At 64.4% G+C, this 18,170-nt stretch overlaps 1 protein-coding gene across 2 annotated transcripts in view; it reads left to right on the top strand.

Moving 5' to 3' along the window:
- The first annotated feature begins 437 nt into the window (after positions 1-437).
- emilin1b (elastin microfibril interfacer 1b) overlaps positions 438-18,170 on the top strand; it is a 224,383-nt gene continuing 206,650 nt past the window's right edge. Inside the window, exons 1-2 of one of the 2 annotated variants that reach the window (XM_072515555.1) lie at positions 438-1,296; positions 4,245-4,370. In XM_072515555.1, coding sequence (XP_072371656.1) covers positions 1,151-1,296; positions 4,245-4,370 — 272 coding nt within the window. In that variant the 5' untranslated portion in view covers positions 438-1,150. The remainder of the gene's footprint in view (positions 1,297-4,244; positions 4,371-18,170) is intronic. The other variant, XM_072515547.1, reaches the window with a different exon arrangement.

Below are 18,170 nucleotides of genomic sequence, written 5' to 3'. Positions count from 1 at the left end.
GGGGGAGAGAGGGTGGGGAGGGGGAGGGAGAGAGGGTGGGGAGGGGGAGGGAGAGAGGGTGGGGAGGGAGAGAGGGTGGAGAGGGGGAGAGAGGGTGGAGAGGAGGAGAGAGGGTGGGGAGGGGGAGAGAGGGTGGGGAGGGGGAGGGGGAGAGAGGGTGGGGAGGGGGAGGGGGAGAGAGGGTGGGGAGGGGGAGGGAGGGTGGGGAGGGAGAGGGTGGGGAGGGAGAGAGGGTGGGGAGGGGAGGGAGAGAGGGTGGGGAGGGGAGGGAGAGAGGGTGGGGAGGGGAGGGAGAGAGGGTGAGGAGGGGAGGGAGAGGGGAGAGGAAGGGGGAGGGGGAGAGGAAGGGGGAGGGGGAGAGGAAGGGGAGAGGGGGAGAGGAAGGGGGAGGGGGAGAGGAAGGGGGAGGGGGAGATGGGTGTTTCTGCTGATTGGAACAGCCCATCGCTCTGACCCAGAGTAAAAAGAGTTTTGGCAGTGACAATATTTAACATTCCGGAGCCGGGGATTAACCAGCTCCAGATGTGAGTGAGAGAGACAGAGACAGAGACAGAGAGAGAGGGACAGAGAGAGAGAGACAGAGAGAGAGGGACAGAGAGAGAGAGAGAGAGACAGAGAGACAGACACACACACAGACACAGAGAGAGACACACACACAGACAGACAGAAAGAGACAGAAAAATAGAGACAGAGACAGAGAGAGAGAGAGATAGATAGAGAGAGACACAGACACAGACAGAGAGAGACAGAGACACAGAGAGAGAGAGGGACAGAGAGTGAGAGAGAGGCAGAGAGAGAGAGAGAGACAGAGAGAGACAGACATAGACACAGACAGACAGAGAGAGAGAGACAGACAGAGACACAGACAGACAGAAAGAGACTCACAGAGAGAGAGGGACAGAGACACACACAGAGAGACAGAGTAGGAGATCAGAGGGAGGGGGAGAGGGACCTATCCAGAGTTAGGAAGAAGTTGAGAAAGTTGAGGCCGGATTTGGATGAAAAATCATCGTCAGATCGGGGAAAGTTTCCCAGAGTTGGAGAAGTTGAGCAGTTTGTGCCGGAGCTGGGATTTGATCCCAGTTTGGGGAGATTGCAGCCCGGGACAGGACAGGATCCCCCTGGATTGAGGCTGTGCCCGGGGACAGCAATGATTCTGGCTCCAATTCTCTGCTTCCTCCTCCCGCTCTGCGCCCGCGGGGCGAGTTTCCCGCAGAGATTCCCGCCCAGGTACCCGCTGTATTCCAGCCGGAGCGGGGAGCCCGGGGCGGGGGGCAGAGTGACCAGCAGGCACAGGTAAGGGGGTGTGGAGGGAGGGGGGAGTGGGTGGGGGTGGGGGTGTGGAGGGAGGGGGGAGTGGGTGGGGGTGGGGGTGTGGAGGGAGGGGGGAGTGGGTGGGGGTGGGGGTGTGGAGGGAGGGGGGAGTGGGTGGGGGTGTGGAGGGAGGGAGTGGGTGGGGGTGGGGGTGTGGAGGGGTGTGTGTGTGGAGGGGGGTGTGGGGGTGTGTGGAGGAGGAGGGGGGGTGTGTGGAGGAGGAGGGGGAGGGTGTGGAGGAGGAGGGGGGGGGTGAGGAGGGGGAGGGTGTGGAGGAGGAGGGGGGGGTGTGGAGGAGGAGGAGGGGGGGGGTGTGGAGGAGGAGGAGGGGGGGGGGTGTGGAGGAGGAGGGGGGGGGGGTGTGGAGGAGGAGGAGGAGGGGGGGGTGAGGAGGAGGGGGGGGGGTGTGGAGGAGGAGGGGGGGGTGTGGAGGAGGAGGGGGGGGGGGGTGTGTGGAGGAGGAGGGGGGGTGTGTGTGGAGGAGGAGGGGGGTGTGTGTGGAGGAGGAGGGGGGGGGGGTGTGGAGGAGGAGGGGGGGGGTGTGTGGAGGAGGAGGGGGGGGTGTGGAGGAGGAGGGGGGGGTGTGGAGGAGGAGGGGGGGGTGTGTGGGGGGGGGTGTGGGGGGGTGTGGGAGGGGGTGTGGAGGGGGGTGTGTGCGGAGGGGGGTGTGTGTGAGGGGGAGGGGTGTGGAGGGGGAGGGGTGTGGAGGGGGAGGGGTGTGGAGGGTGTGTGTGGAGGGGAGGTGGGGAGGAGGGGGGTGTGGAGGGGAGGTGGGGAGGAGGGGGGTGAGGAGGCGGAAGGGGGAGGGTGAGGGGGGTGGAGGAAGGGGGGGCGCGGGGTGGGGAGCTGGTATAGGGGGTTGGGGAGGGGGGATGTCGAGGGGCTATGGGGATGGGGAGGGGGCATGTGGAGGGGGGATGGTGGGGGAGGGTGTGAGGAGGTGGGGATGGGGGGTGAGGAGGGGGGATGGGGGTGAGGAGGGGGGATGGGGGTTGAGAGGGGTGTGGGGGGTAGGAGGGGCGAATGGGGGGCGGAAGGGGGATGTGGGGGAGGGGGAGCAGTTGGGATGACGTCATTAAATGTTTTTACGGCAAAGGTAGAGAGATTTTGGAATAGTAATGGGATTAAAGGTTATGGTGGGCGAGTGGGTAAGTGGAGCTATTTTACCAGGATGTTGCCTGGTATGGAGGGCATTAGCTATGAGGAGCGGTTGAATAAACTCGGTTTGTTCTCACTGGAACGAAGGAGGTTGAGGGGAGACCTGATAGAGGTCTACAAAATTATGAGGGGCATAGACAGAGTGGATAGTCAGAGGCTTTTCCCCAGGGTAGAGGGGTCAATTACTAGGGGGGATAGGTTTAAGGTGCGAGGGGCAAGGTTTAGAGGAGATGTATGAGGCCAGTTTTTTACGCAGAGGGGAGTGGGTGCCTGGAACTCGCTACCGGAGGAGGTGGTGGAAGCAGGGACGATAGTGACATTTAAGGGGCATCTTGACAAATACATGAATAGGATGGGAATAGAGGGATACGGACCCAGGAAGTGTAGAAGATTGTAGTTTAGTCGGGCAGCATGGTCGGCACGACCTCATTGAATGGTGGAGCAGTCTCCAGGGGCCACATGGCCTAATCCCGCTCCTAGTTCTTGGGCGAAATTCTCCCCCAACGGCGGGATGTCCGCCGACTGGCGCCAAAGCCGGCGCCAATCAGACGGGCATCGCGCCGGCCCAAAGGTGCGGAATGCTCCGCATCTTTGGGGGCCGAGCCCCAACATTGAGGGGCTAGGCCGACGCCGGAGGGATTTCCACCCCGCCAGCTGGCGGAAATGGCGTTTGTTTCCCCGCCAGCTGGCGCGGAAATGCGGCGCATGCGCGGGAGCGTCAGCGGCCGCTGTCAGTTTCCCGCGCATGCGCAGTGGGGAGAGTCTCTTCCGCCTCCGCCATGGTGGAGGCCGTAGCGGAGGCGGAAGGGAAAGAGTGCCCCCACGGCACAGGCCCGCCCGCGGATCGGTGGGCCCCGATCGCGGGCCAGGCCACCGTGGGGGCACCCGCCGGGGTCAGATCGCCCCGCGCCCCCCCCCCCAGGACCCTGGAGTCCACCCATGCCGCCTGGTCCCGCCGGTAAATACCAGGTTTGATTTACGTCGGCGGGACAGGCAATTCCTGGGCGGGACTTCGGCCCATCTGGGCCGGAGAATCCAGCGGGGGGTCCCGCCAACCGGCGCGGCCCGATTCGCGCCCCCGCCCAATCTCCGGGAGCGGAGACTTCGGCGGGGGCGGGGGCGGGATTCACGGCGGCCAACGGCCATTCTCCGACCCGGCAGGGGGTCGGAGAATGACGCCCCTTGTGTTGTTATTTCAGCACTCCTGGTAGAACCTGACTGTCAAAGATTGACCTCTTCAACCATCAGCAAAGGGGGGCACCAAATGATGATTCCTCACCTGAAATGGATTTTTTGCAGCAAGTCCATCGTCATTCATAGATGGAAGGATGGAGCAGCAAATGTGCGAGGCAGTCTATCCAATGCCCCTTGAGAATGAACATTCAATCCATTCCCTTCCTGACCCAGCAGGACATGTTTTTCAGAAACATTCTTCAACTGATGAAAGAGAACAAGGTGGATTTTCCTGTGGGCTTTCGGAGTCCGGCGGCGGGTTGCGAGTGGGGTTAGGGCAGGTCAGTCTCCTAATCTCCTGCCCCGAGCTCACTGTCCAATTCGGGACAACGGGCTCTGAATGCTGTTGGTTCAATTAGACAGCTCGAAGCTACAACATGGTGAATTAATCCGACTTTAATTATCACCTTACCTCATTCATGCCTATCTCCACCTCCGAGGCAAAATCCAGCCCAAAATGTTATAGAAACTTATAAACTAGCCATTAAAATATTTGTTGGTGATAGATCAGAGTTAATCTCTCGCCGTGTATTCCACAGGAACTGGTGTTCCTATGTCGTGACACGTGTGGTGTCCTGTGTCATCGAGGATGGTGTTGCAACATATGTCAAACCGGAATACCAGCCGTGTGGATGGGGACAGCAGCATTGCCTCCGGACGGTGATGTGAGTGTCTGCATTTCAGTGCCCACAGACAGTGATATTTTTCATAAATGTTTTTATTTAGGATTTCTCATATTAATGCTGACTGTGAACGTACGTCGCAAACAAAAGGAAAAAACAAACAAAATCAGTCGCCTTTCATTATTCACAACGGTTCCAGCTTGTTTTACTTTCTCCAGTAGGTATTTAGGTCTAACTGCCTCCCTCTCCCCCTTTTCTAACCCCCCCCCCCCCCCAATTGTTGTACGGTGGCTCCCCCTCCCCTCCTCCAGATTACAGGCTGTTGGCCACAATCCGGTCCCGGAACAATTGAGTGAATGGCCCCCACGTTCTGTGGAAGCCGTCGTCCGACCCTCGGACGGCGAATTTGATTTTCTCCATTTGGAGACATTCCGAGAGGTCGGACAGCCAGTCTGCAGCTTTGGGTGGTGCTGACCGCCAGCCAGTCTGCAGCTTTGGGTGGTGCTGACCGCCAGCCAGTCTGCAGCTTTGGGTGGTGCTGACCGCCAGCCAGTCTGCAGCTTTGGGTGCTGCTGACCGCCAGCCAGTCTGCAGCTTTGGGTGCTGCTGACCGCCAGCCAGTCTGCAGCTTTGGGTGCTGCTGACCGCCAGCCAGTCTGCAGCTTTGGGTGGTGCTGACCGCCAGCCAGTCTGCAGCTTTGGGTGGTGCTGACCGCCAGCCAGTCTGCAGCTTTGGGTGGTGCTGACCGCCAGCCAGTCTGCAGCTTTGGGTGCTGCTGACCGCCAGCCAGTCCGCAGCTTTGGGTGCTGCTGACCGCCAGCCAGTCCGCAGCTTTGGGTGGTGCTGCTGACCGCCAGCCAGTCCGCAGCTTTGGGTGCTGCTGACCGCCAGCCAGTCCGCAGCTTTGGGTGCTGCTGACCGCCAGCCAGTCTGCAGCTTTGGGTGGTGCTGCTGACCGCCAGCCAGTCCGCAGCTTTGGGGGGTGCTGACCGCCAGCCAGTCTGCAGCTTTGGGTGGTGCTGACCGCCAGCCAGTCCGCAGCTTTGGGTGCTGCTGACCGCCAGCCAGTCTGCAGCTTTGGGTGCTGCTGCTGACCGCCAGCCAGTCCGCAGCTTTGGGTGCTGCTGACCGCCAGCCAGTCTGCAGCTTTGGGTGGTGCTGCTGACCGCCAGCCAGTCTGCAGCTTTGGGCGGTGCTGACCGCCAGCCAGTCTGCAGCTTTGGGTGGTGCTGCTGACCGCCAGCCAGTCCGCAGCTTTGGGTGGTGCTGCTGACCGCCAGCCAGTCTGCAGCTTTGGGTGGTGCTGCTGACCGACAGCCAGTCTGCAGCTTTGGGTGGTGCTGCTGACCGCCAGCCAGTCCGCAGCTTTGGGTGGTGCTGACCGCCAGCCAGTCCGCAGCTTTGGGTGGTGCTGCTGACCGCCAGCCAGTCTGCAGCTTTGGGTGCTGCTGACCGCCAGCCAGTCTGCAGCTTTGGGTGGTGCTGACCGCCAGCCAGTCCGCAGCTTTGGGTGGTGCTGCTGACCGCCAGCCAGTCTGCAGCTTTGGGTGGTGCTGACCGCCAGCCAGTCCGCAGCTTTGGGTGCTGCTGACCGCCAGCCAGTCTGCAGCTTTGGGTGCTGCTGCTGACCGCCAGCCAGTCTGCAGCTTTGGGTGGTGCTGACCGCCAGCCAGTCCGCAGCTTTGGGTGCTGCTGACCGCCAGCCAGTCTGCAGCTTTGGGTGGTGCTGACCGCCAGCCAGTCTGCAGCTTTGGGTGGTGCTGACCACCAGCCAGTCTGCAGCTTTGGGTGGTGCTGACCGCCAGCCAGTCTGCAGCTTTGGGTGGTGCTGACCGCCAGCCAGTCTGCAGCTTTGGGTGCTGCTGACCGCCAGCCAGTCTGCAGCTATGGGTGGTGCTGCTGACCGCCAGCCAGTCCGCAGCTTTGGGTGGTGCTGACCGCCAGCCAGTCTGCAGCTTTGGGTGGTGCTGACCGCCAGCCAGTCCGCAGCTTTGGGTGCTGCTGACCGCCAGCCAGTCCGCAGCTTTGGGTGGTGCTGACCGCCAGCCAGTCCGCAGCTTTGGGTGCTGCTGACCGCCAGCCAGTCTGCAGCTTTGGGTGGTGCTGCTGACCGCCAGCCAGTCTGCAGCTTTGGGTGGTGCTGCTGACCGCCAGCCAGTCCGCAGCTTTGGGTGGTGCTGCTGACCGCCAGCCAGTCTGCAGCTTTGGGTGGTGCTGCTGACCGCCAGCCAGTCCGCAGCTTTGGGTGGTGCTGCTGACCGCCAGCCAGTCCGCAGCTTTGGGTGGTGGTGCTGACCGCCAGCCAGTCTGCAGCTTTGGGTGGTGCTGACCGCCAGCCAGTCTGCAGCTTTGGGTGGTGCTGACCACCAGCCAGTCTGCAGCTTTGGGTGGTGCTGCTGACCGCCAGCCAGTCCGCAGCTTTGGGTGCTGCTGACCGCCAGCCAGTCTGCAGCTTTGGGTGCTGCTGACCGCCAGCCAGTCTGCAGCTTTGGGTGCTGCTGACCGCCAGCCAGTCTGCAGCTTTGGGTGGTGCTGACCACCAGCCAGTCCGCAGCTTTGGGTGGTGCTGCTGACCACCAGCCAGTCCGCAGCTTTGGGTGGTGCTGACCACCAGCCAGTCTGCAGCTTTGGGTGGTGCTGACCACCAGCCAGTCTGCAGCTTTGGGTGCTGCTGACCGCCAGCCAGTCTGCAGCTTTGGGTGGTGCTGACCACCAGCCAGTCTGCAGCTTTGGGTGGTGCTGACCACCAGCCAGTCTGCAGCTTTGGGTGGTGCTGCTGACCGCCAGCCAGTCTGCAGCTTTGGGTGGTGCTGCTGACCGACAGCCAGTCTGCAGCTTTGGGTGGTGCTGCTGACCGCCAGCCAGTCCGCAGCTTTGGGTGGTGCTGACCGCCAGCCAGTCCGCAGCTTTGGGTGCTGCTGACCGCCAGCCAGTCTGCAGCTTTGGGTGGTGCTGCTGACCGACAGCCAGTCTGCAGCTTTGGGTGGTGCTGCTGACCGCCAGCCAGTCCGCAGCTTTGGGTGGTGCTGACCGCCAGCCAGTCTGCAGCTTTGGGTGGTGCTGCTGACCGCCAGCCAGTCTGCAGCTTTGGGCGGTGCTGCTGACCGCCAGCCAGTCTGCAGCTTTGGGCGGTGCTGCTGACCGCCAGCCAGTCTGCAGCTTTGGGTGCTGCTGACCGCCAGCCAGTCCGCAGCTTTGGGTGCTGCTGACCGCCAGCCAGTCTGCAGCTTTGGGCGGTGCTGCTGACCGCCAGCCAGTCCGCAGCTTTGGGTGCTGCTGACCGCCAGCCAGTCTGCAGCTTTGGGTGGTGCTGCTGACCGCCAGCCAGTCTGCAGCTTTGGGTGCTGCTGACCGCCAGCCAGTCCGCAGCTTTGGGTGCTGCTGACCGCCAGCCAGTCTGCAGCTTTGGGCGGTGCTGCTGACCGCCAGCCAGTCCGCAGCTTTGGGTGGTGCTGCTGACCGCCAGCCAGTCCGCAGCTTTGGGTGCTGCTGACCGCCAGCCAGTCCGCAGCTTTGGGTGCTGCTGACCGCCAGCCAGTCCGCAGCTTTGGGTGCTGCTGACCGCCTGCCAGTCCGCAGCTTTGGGCGGTGCTGCTGACCGCCAGCCAGTCCGCAGCTTTGGGTGGTGCTGCTGACCGCCAGCCAGTCTGCAGCTTTGGGTGGTGCTGACCGCCAGCCAGTCCGCAGCTTTGGGCGGTGCTGACCGCCAGCCAGTCTGCAGCTTTGGGTGGTGCTGCTGACCGCCAGCCAGTCTGCAGCTTTGGGCGGTGCTGCTGACCACCAGCCAGTCCGCAGCTTTGGGTGGTGCTGACCGCCAGCCAGTCTGCAGCTTTGGGTGGTGCTGACCGCCAGCCAGTCCGCAGCTTTGGGTGGTGCTGACCGACAGCCAGTCTGCAGCTTTGGGTGGTGCTGACCGCCAGCCAGTCCGCAGCTTTGGGGGGGGTGCTGACCGCCAGCCAGTCTGCAGCTTTGGGTGGTGCTGACCGCCAGCCAGTCTGCAGCTTTGGGTGGTGCTGACCGCCAGCCAGTCCGCAGCTTTGGGTGGTGCTGACCGCCAGCCAGTCTGCAGCTTTGGGCGGTGCTGACCGCCAGCCAGTCTGCAGCTTTGGGTGGTGCTGCTGACCGCCAGCCAGTCTGCAGCTTTGGGTGGTGCTGACCGCCAGCCAGTCCGCAGCTTTGGGTGGTGCTGCTGACCGCCAGCCAGTCCGCAGCTTTGGGTGGTGCTGACCGCCAGCCAGTCTGCAGCTTTGGGTGGTGCTGCTGACCGCCAGCCAGTCTGCAGCTTTGGGTGCTGCTGACCACCAGCCAGTCTGCAGCTTTGGGTGGTGCTGCTGACCGCCAGCCAGTCCGCAGCTTTGGGCGGTGCTGCTGACCGCCAGCCAGTCTGCAGCTTTGGGTGGTGCTGCTGACCGCCAGCCAGTCCGCAGCTTTGGGCGGTGCTGCTGACCGCCAGCCAGTCTGCAGCTTTGGGCGGTGCTGACCGCCAGCCAGTCTGCAGCTTTGGGTGGTGCTGCTGACCGCCAGCCAGTCCGCAGCTTTGGGCGGTGCTGCTGACCGCCAGCCAGTCTGCAGCTTTGGGCGGTGCTGACCGCCAGCCAGTCCGCAGCTTTGGGTGGTGCTGACCGACAGCCAGTCCGCAGCTTTGGGTGGTGCTGACCGCCAGCCAGTCCGCAGCTTTGGGTGGTGCTGACCGACAGCCAGTCTGCAGCTTTGGGTGGTGCTGCTGACCGCCAGCCAGTCTGCAGCTTTGGGTGGTGCTGACCGCCAGCCAGTCTGCAGCTTTGGGGGGGGTGCTGACCGCCAGCCAGTCTGCAGCATTGGGTGGTGCTGCTGACCGCCAGCCAGTCTGCAGCTTTGGGTGGTGCTGACCGCCAGCCAGTCTGCAGCTTTGGGTGCCGCTGACCGCCAGCCAGTCTGCAGCATTGGGTGGTGCTGCTGACCGCCAGCCAGTCCGCAGCTTTGGGTGGTGCTGACCACCAGCCAGTCTGCAGCTTTGGGTGGTGCTGCTGACCGCCAGCCAGTCTGCAGCATTGGGTGGTGCTGCTGACCACCAGCCAGTCTGCAGCTTTGGGTGCCGCTGACCGCCAGCCAGTCTGCAGCTTTGGGTGGTGCTGCTGACCGCCAGCCAGTCTGCAGCTTTGGGTGGTGCTGCTGACCACCAGCCAGTCTGCAGCTTTGGGTGGTGCTGCTGACCACCAGCCAGTCTGCAGCTTTGGGTGGTGCTGCTGACCGCCAGCCAGTCTGCAGCATTGGGTGGTGCTGCTGACCACCAGCCAGTCTGCAGCTTTGGGTGCCGCTGACCGCCAGCCAGTCTGCAGCTTTGGGTGGTGCTGACCACCAGCCAGTCTGCAGCTTTGGGGGGTGCTGCTGACCGCCAGCCAGTCTGCAGCTTTGGGTGCTGCTGACCGCCAGCCAGTCTGCAGCTTTGGGTGCTGCTGACCGCCAGTCAGTCTGCAGCTTTGGGCGGTGCTGACCGCCAGCCAGTCTGCAGCTTTGGGCGGTGCTGACCGCCAGCCAGTCTGCAGCTTTGGGTGCTGCTGACCGCCAGTCAGTCTGCAGCTTTGGGCGGTGCTGACCGCCAGCCAGTCTGCAGCTTTGGGTGCTGCTGACCGCCAGCCAGTCTGCAGCTTTGGGTGCTGCTGACCGCCAGCCAGTCTGCAGCTTTGGGTGGTGCTGCTGACCGCCAGCCAGTCTGCAGCTTTGGGTGGTGCTGCTGACCGCCAGCCAGTCCGCAGCTTTGGGTGCTGCTGACCGCCAGCCAGTCCGCAGCTTTGGGTGCTGCTGACCGCCAGCCAGTCTGCAGCTTTGGGTGGTGCTGACCGCCAGCCAGTCTGCAGCTTTGGGTGGTGCTGACCGCCAGCCAGTCTGCAGCTTTGGGTGGTGCTGCTGACCGCCAGCCAGTCCGCAGCTTTGGGTGCTGCTGACCGCCAGCCAGTCTGCAGCTTTGGGTGGTGCTGCTGACCGCCAGCCAGTCCGCAGCTTTGGGTGCTGCTGACCGCCAGCCAGTCTGCAGCTTTGGGTGCTGCTGACCGCCAGCCAGTCTGCAGCTTTGGGTGGTGCTGCTGACCGCCAGCCAGTCTGCAGCTTTGGGTGGTGCTGCTGACCGCCAGCCAGTCTGCAGCTTTGGGTGCTGCTGACCGCCAGCCAGTCTGCAGCTTTGGGTGCTGCTGACCGCCAGCCAGTCCGCAGCTTTGGGTGGTGCTGCTGACCGCCAGCCAGTCTGCAGCTTTGGGCGGTGCTGACCGCCAGCCAGTCTGCAGCTTTGGGTGGTGCTGCTGACCGCCAGCCAGTCCGCAGCTTTGGGTGCTGCTGACCGCCAGCCAGTCTGCAGCTTTGGGCGGTGCTGACCGCCAGCCAGTCTGCAGCTTTGGGCGGTGCTGACCGCCAGCCAGTCTGCAGCTTTGGGTGGTGCTGACCGCCAGCCAGTCTGCAGCTTTGGGTGGTGCTGCTGACCGCCAGCCAGTCCGCAGCTTTGGGCGGTGCTGACCGCCAGCCAGTCCGCAGCTTTGGGTGGTGCTGACCGCCAGCCAGTCTGCAGCTTTGGGTGCTGCTGACCGCCAGCCAGTCTGCAGCTTTGGGTGGTGCTGCTGACCGCCAGCCAGTCTGCAGCTTTGGGTGGTGCTGCTGACCGCCAGCCAGTCCGCAGCTTTGGGTGGTGCTGCTGACCGCCAGCCAGTCTGCAGCTTTGGGTGCTGCTGACCGCCAGCCAGTCTGCAGCTTTGGGTGGTGCTGACCGCCAGCCAGTCCGCAGCTTTGGGTGCTGCTGACCGCCAGCCAGTCTGCAGCTTTGGGTGGTGCTGCTGACCGCCAGCCAGTCTGCAGCTTTGGGTGCTGCTGACCGCCAGCCAGTCTGCAGCTTTGGGCGGTGCTGACCGCCAGCCAGTCTGCAGCTTTGGGCGGTGCTGACCGCCAGCCAGTCTGCAGCTTTGGGTGGTGCTGCTGACCGCCAGCCAGTCCGCAGCTTTGGGCGGTGCTGACCGCCAGCCAGTCTGCAGCTTTGGGTGCTGCTGACCGCCAGCCAGTCTGCAGCTTTGGGTGCTGCTGACCGCCAGCCAGTCTGCAGCTTTGGGTGGTGCTGCTGACCGCCAGCCAGTCTGCAGCTTTGGGTGCTGCTGACCGCCAGCCAGTCTGCAGCTTTGGGTGCTGCTGACCGCCAGCCAGTCTGCAGCTTTGGGTGCTGCTGACCGCCAGCCAGTCTGCAGCTTTGGGTGGTGCTGCTGACCGCCAGCCAGTCCGCAGCTTTGGGTGGTGCTGACCGCCAGCCAGTCTGCAGCTTTGGGTGCTGCTGACCGCCAGCCAGTCTGCAGCTTTGGGTGGTGCTGCTGACCGCCAGCCAGTCTGCAGCATTGGGTGGTGCTGCTGACCGCCAGCCAGTCTGCAGCTTTGGGTGCTGCTGACCGCCAGCCAGTCTGCAGCTTTGGGTGGTGCTGCTGACCGCCAGCCAGTCTGCAGCTTTGGGTGCTGCTGACCGCCAGCCAGTCTGCAGCTTTGGGTGGTGCTGCTGACCGCCAGCCAGTCTGCAGCTTTGGGTGCTGCTGACCGCCAGCCAGTCTGCAGCTTTGGGTGCTGCTGACCGCCAGCCAGTCTGCAGCTTTGGGTGCTGCTGACCGCCAGCCAGTCTGCAGCTTTGGGTGGTGCTGACCGCCAGCCAGTCCGCAGCTTTGGGTGGTGCTGACCGCCAGCCAGTCTGCAGCTTTGGGTGGTGCTGCTGACCGCCAGCCAGTCTGCAGCTTTGGGTGGTGCTGACCGCCAGCCAGTCTGCAGCATTGGGTGGTGCTGACCGCCAGCCAGTCTGCAGCTTTGGGTGCTGCTGACCGCCAGCCAGTCTGCAGCATTGGGTGGTGCTGCTGACCGCCAGCCAGTCCGCAGCTTTGGGTGGTGCTGACCACCAGCCAGTCTGCAGCTTTGGGTGGTGCTGACCGCCAGCCAGTCTGCAGCTTTGGGTGGTGCTGACCGCCAGCCAGTCTGCAGCTTTGGGTGGTGCTGCTGACCGCTAGCCAGTCCGCAGCTTTGGGTGCCGCTGACCGCCAGCCAGTCTGCAGCTTTGGGTGGTGCTGACCACCAGCCAGTCTGCAGCTTTGGGTGGTGCTGCTGACCGCCAGCCAGTCTGCAGCTTTGGGTGGTGCTGACCGCCAGCCAGTCTGCAGCTTTGGGTGGTGCTGACCGCCAGCCAGTCTGCAGCTTTGGGTGGTGCTGACCGCCAGCCAGTCTGCAGCTTTGGGTGGTGCTGACCGCCAGCCAGTCTGCAGCTTTGGGTGGTGCTGACCGCCAGCCAGTCTGCAGCTTTGGGTGCTGCTGACCGCCAGCCAGTCTGCAGCTTTGGGTGGTGCTGCTGACCGCCAGCCAGTCTGCAGCTTTGGGTGGTGCTGCTGACCGCCAGCCAGTCTGCAGCTTTGGGTGCTGCTGACCGCCAGCCAGTCCGCAGCTTTGGGTGGTGCTGCTGACCGCCAGCCAGTCTGCAGCTTTGGGTGGTGCTGCTGACCGCCAGCCAGTCTGCAGCTTTGGGTGCTGCTGACCGCCAGCCAGTCTGCAGCTTTGGGTGGTGCTGCTGACCGCCAGCCAGTCTGCAGCTTTGGGTGGTGCTGACCGCCAGCCAGTCCGCAGCTTTGGGTGCTGCTGACCGCCAGCCAGTCTGCAGCTTTGGGTGGTGCTGCTGACCGCCAGCCAGTCTGCAGCTTTGGGTGCTGCTGACCGCCAGCCAGTCTGCAGCTTTGGGCGGTGCTGACCGCCAGCCAGTCTGCAGCTTTGGGCGGTGCTGCTGACCGCCAGCCAGTCCGCAGCTTTGGGCGGTGCTGCTGACCGCCAGCCAGTCCGCAGCTTTGGGTGGTGCTGACCGCCAGCCAGTCTGCAGCTTTGGGTGGTGCTGACCGCCAGCCAGTCTGCAGCTTTGGGTGGTGCTGCTGACCGCCAGCCAGTCTGCAGCTTTGGGTGCTGCTGACCGCCAGCCAGTCTGCAGCTTTGGGTGGTGCTGCTGACCGCCAGCCAGTCTGCAGCTTTGGGTGGTGTTGCTGACCGCCAGCCAGTCTGCAGCTTTGGGCGGTGCTGCTGACCGCCGGCCAGTCCGCAGCTTTGGGTGGTGCTGACCGCCAGCCAGTCTGCAGCTTTGGGTGGTGCTGACCGCCAGCCAGTCTCCAGCTTTGGGCGGTGCTGCTGACCGCCAGCCAGTCTGCAGCTTTGGGCGGTGCTGACCGCCAGCCAGTCCGCAGCTTTGGGCGGTGCTGCTGACCGCCAGCCAGTCCGCAGCTTTGGGTGGTGCTGACCGCCAGCCAGTCCGCAGCTTTGGGTGGTGCTGACCGCCAGCCAGTCTGCAGCTTTGGGCGGTGCTGACCGCCAGCCAGTCTGCAGCTTTGGGTGGTGCTGACCGCCAGCCAGTCTGCAGCTTTGGGTGGTGCTGCTGACCGCCAGCCAGTCCGCAGCTTTGGGTGCTGCTGACCGCCAGCCAGTCTGCAGCTTTGGGCGGTGCTGACCGCCAGCCAGTCTGCAGCTTTGGGTGGTGCTGCTGACCGCCAGCCAGTCCGCAGCTTCGGGTGGTGCTGACCGCCAGCCAGTCTGCAGCTTTGGGTGCTGCTGACCGCCAGCCAGTCCGCAGCTTTGGGTGCTGCTGACCGCCAGCCAGTCCGCAGCTTTGGGCGGTGCTGCTGACCGCCAGCCAGTCTGCAGCTTTGGGTGCTGCTGACCGCCAGCCTGTCCGCAGCTTTGGGTGGTGCTGACCGCCAGCCAGTCTGCAGCTTTGGGTGCTGCTGACCGCCAGCCAGTCTGCAGCTTTGGGTGCTGCTGACCGCCAGCCAGTCCGCAGCTTTGGGCGGTGCTGCTGACCGCCAGCCAGTCCGCAGCTTTGGGTGGTGCTGACCGTCAGCCAGTCCGCAGCTTTGGGTGGTGCTGCTGACCGCCAGCCAGTCTGCAGCTTTGGGTGCTGCTGACCGCCAGCCAGTCCGCAGCTTTGGGCGGTGCTGCTGACCGCCAGCCAGTCTGCAGCTTTGGGTGCTGCTGACCACCAGCCAGTCTGCAGCTTTGGGTGCTGCTGACCGCCAGCCAGTCTGCAGCTTTGGGTGGTGCTGACCGCCAGCCAGTCTGCAGCTTTGGGTGGTGCTGCTGACCGCCAGCCAGTCTGCAGCTTTGGGTGGTGCTGACCGCCAGCCAGTCTGCAGCTTTGGGTGGTGCTGCTGACCGCCAGCCAGTCTGCAGCTTTGGGTGGTGCTGACCGCCAGCCAGTCCGCAGCTTTGGGTGCTGCTGCTGACCGCCAGCCAGTCCGCAGCTTTGGGTGGTGCTGACCGCCAGCCAGTCCGCAGCTTTGGGTGGTGCTGACCGCCAGCCAGTCCGCAGCTTTGGGTGGTGCTGCTGACCGCCAGCCAGTCTGCAGCTTTGGGTGGTGCTGCTGACCGCCAGCCAGTCCGCAGCTTTGGGTGGTGCTGACCGCCAGCCAGTCCGCAGCTTTGGGTGGTGCTGCTGACCGCCAGCCAGTCTGCAGCTTTGGGTGGTGCTGACCACCAGCCAGTCTGCAGCTTTGGGTGGTGCTGACCGCCAGCCAGTCCGCAGCTTTGGGTGGTGCTGACCGCCAGCCAGTCTGCAGCTTTGGGCGGTGCTGCTGACCGCCAGCCAGTCTGCAGCTTTGGGTGGTGCTGCTGACCGCCAGCCAGTCTGCAGCTTTGGGTGGTGCTGCTGACCGCGAGCCAGTCTGCAGCTTTGGGTGGTGCTGCTGACCGCCAGCCAGTCTGCAGCTTTGGGCGGTGCTGACCGCCAGCCAGTCTGCAGCTTTGGGTGGTGCTGCTGACCGCCAGCCAGTCTGCAGCTTTGGGTGGTGCTGACCGCCAGCCAGTCCGCAGCTTTGGGTGGTGCTGCTGACCGCGAGCCAGTCTGCAGCTTTGGGTGGTGCTGACCGCCAGCCAGTCCGCAGCTTTGGGTGGTGCTGCTGACCGCCAGCCAGTCTGCAGCTTTGGGTGGTGCTGACCGCCAGCCAGTCCGCAGCTTTGGGTGGTGCTGCTGACCGCCAGCCAGTCTGCAGCTTTGGGCGGTGCTGACCGCCAGCCAGTCCGCAGCTTTGGGCGGTGCTGCTGACCGCCAGCCAGTCTGCAGCTTTGGGTGGTGCTGACCGCCAGCCAGTCTGCAGCTTTGGGTGGTGCTGCTGACCGCCAGCCAGTCCGCAGCTTTGGGTGGTGCTGACCGCCAGCCAGTCCGCAGCTTTGGGTGGTGCTGACCGCCAGCCAGTCCGCAGCTTTGGGTGGTGCTGACCGCCAGCCAGTCTGCAGCTTTGGGTGCTGCTGACCGCCAGCCAGTCCGCAGCTTTGGGTGCTGCTGACCGCCAGCCAGTCTGCAGCTTTGGGTGCTGCTGACCGCCAGCCAGTCTGCAGCTTTGGGCGGTGCTGCTGACCGCCAGCCAGTCCGCAGCTTTGGGTGGTGCTGACCGCCAGCCAGTCTGCAGCTTTGGGTGGTGCTGACCGCCAGCCAGTCTGCAGCTTTGGGTGGTGCTGCTGACCGCCAGCCAGTCTGCAGCTTTGGGTGGTGCTGACCGCCAGCCAGTCTGCAGCTTTGGGTGGTGCTGACCGCCAGCCAGTCTGCAGCTTTGGGTGGTGCTGACCGCCAGCCAGTCTGCAGCTTTGGGTGCTGCTGACCGCCAGCCAGTCTGCAGCTTTGGGCGGTGCTGACCGCCAGCCAGTCTGCAGCTTTGGGTGGTGCTGACCGCCAGCCAGTCTGCAGCTTTGGGCGGTGCTGCTGACCGCCGGCCAGTCCGCAGCTTTGGGCGGTGCTGACCGCCAGCCAGTCTGCAGCTTTGGGTGGTGCTGACCGCCAGCCAGTCTGCAGCTTTGGGCGGTGCTGCTGACCGCCGGCCAGTCCGCAGCTTTGGGTGGTGCTGACCGCCAGCCAGTCTGCAGCTTTGGGTGCTGCTGACCGCCAGCCAGTCTGCAGCTTTGGGCGGTGCTGCTGACCGCCGGCCAGTCCGCAGCTTTGGGTGGTGCTGACCGCCAGCCAGTCTGCAGCTTTGGGTGGTGCTGCTGACCGCCAGCCAGTCTGCAGCTTTGGGTGGTGCTGCTGACCGCCAGCCAGTCTGCAGCTTTGGGTGCTGCTGACCGCCAGCCAGTCTGCAGCTTTGGGTGGTGCTGACCGCCAGCCAGTCTGCAGCTTTGGGTGCTGCTGACCGCCAGCCAGTCCGCAGCTTTGGGTGGTGCTGCTGACCGCCAGCCAGTCTGCAGCTTTGGGTGGTGCTGCTGACCGCCAGCCAGTCCGCAGCTTTGGGTGGTGCTGCTGACCGCCAGCCAGTCTGCAGCTTTGGGTGGTGCTGCTGACCGCCAGCCAGTCTGCAGCTTTGGGTGGTGCTGACCGCCAGCCAGTCTGCAGCTTTGGGTGGTGCTGACCGCCAGCCAGTCTGCAGCTTTGGGTGGTGCTGACCGCCAGCCAGTCTGCAGCTTTGGGCGGTGCTGACCGCCAGCCAGTCCGCAGCTTTGGGTGCTGCTGACCGCCAGCCAGTCTGCAGCTTTGGGTGCTGCTGCTGACCGCCAGCCAGTCTGCAGCTTTGGGTGCTGCTGCTGACCGCCAGCCAGTCTGCAGCTTTGGGTGGTGCTGCTGACCGCCAGCCAGTCTGCAGCTTTGGGTGGTGCTGACCGCCAGCCAGTCTGCAGCTTTGGGTGGTGGTGCTGACCGCCAGCCAGTCCGCAGCTTTGGGTGGTGCTGACCGCCAGCCAGTCTGCAGCTTTGGGTGGTGCTGACCGCCAGCCAGTCTGCAGCTTTGGGTGGTGGTGCTGACCGCCAGCCAGTCTGTAGCTTTGGGCGGTGCTGACCGCCAGCCAGTCTGCAGCTTTGGGCGGTGCTGACCGCCAGCCAGTCTGCAGCTTTGGGCGGTGCTGACCGCCAGCCAGTCTGCAGCTTTGGGCGGTGCTGACCGCCAGCCAGTCTGCAGCTTTGGGTGGTGCTGCTGACCGCCAGCCAGTCTGCAGCTTTGGGCGGTGCTGACCGCCAGCCAGTCTGCAGCTTTGGGCGGTGCTGCTGACCGCCAGCCAGTCTGCAGCTTTGGGTGGTGCTGACCGCCAGCCAGTCTGCAGCTTTGGGCGGTGCTGCTGACCGCCAGCCAGTCTGCAGCTTTGGGTGGTGCTGACCGCCAGCCAGTCTGCAGCTTTGGGTGCTGCTGACCGCCAGCCAGTCTGCAGCTTTGGGCAGTGCTGCTGACCGCCAGCCAGTCCGCAGCTTTGGGTGGTGCTGACCGCCAGCCAGTCTGCAGCTTTGGGTGCTGCTGACCGCCAGCCAGTCTGCAGCTTTGGGTGGTGGTGCTGACCGCCAGCCAGTCCGCAGCTTTGGGTGGTGCTGACCGCCAGCCAGTCCGCAGCTTTGGGTGGTGCTGACCGCCAGCCAGTCCGCAGCTTTGGGTGGTGCTGACCGCCAGCCAGTCTGCAGCTTTGGGTGGTGCTGCTGACCGCCAGCCAGTCTGCAGCTTTGGGTGGTGCTGACCGCCAGCCAGTCCGCAGCTTTGGGCGGTGCTGACCGCCAGCCAGTCCGCAGCTTTGGGTGCTGCTGCTGACCGCCAGCCAGTCTGCAGCTTTGGGTGGTGCTGACCGCCAGCCAGTCTGCAGCTTTGGGTGGTGCTGACCGCCAGCCAGTCCGCAGCTTTGGGTGGTGGTGCTGACCGCCAGCCAGTCTGCAGCTTTGGGTGGTGCTGACCGCCAGCCAGTCCGCAGCTTTGGGGGGTGCTGCTGACCGCCAGCCAGTCTGCAGCTTTGGGTGGTGCTGACCGCCAGCCAGTCTGCAGCTTTGGGTGGTGCTGCTGACCGCCAGCCAGTCTGCAGCTTTGGGTGCTGCTGACCGCCAGCCAGTCCGCAGCTTTGGGTGGTGCTGCTGACCGCCAGCCAGTCTG

This window comes from Scyliorhinus torazame, chromosome 1 (assembly GCF_047496885.1).
Source record: "Scyliorhinus torazame isolate Kashiwa2021f chromosome 1, sScyTor2.1, whole genome shotgun sequence".
Lineage (NCBI taxonomy): Eukaryota > Metazoa > Chordata > Chondrichthyes > Carcharhiniformes > Scyliorhinidae > Scyliorhinus > Scyliorhinus torazame.
The sequence above is the reverse complement of the archived record's forward strand: the minus strand, read 5'-3'. Positions and strand labels throughout refer to the sequence as shown.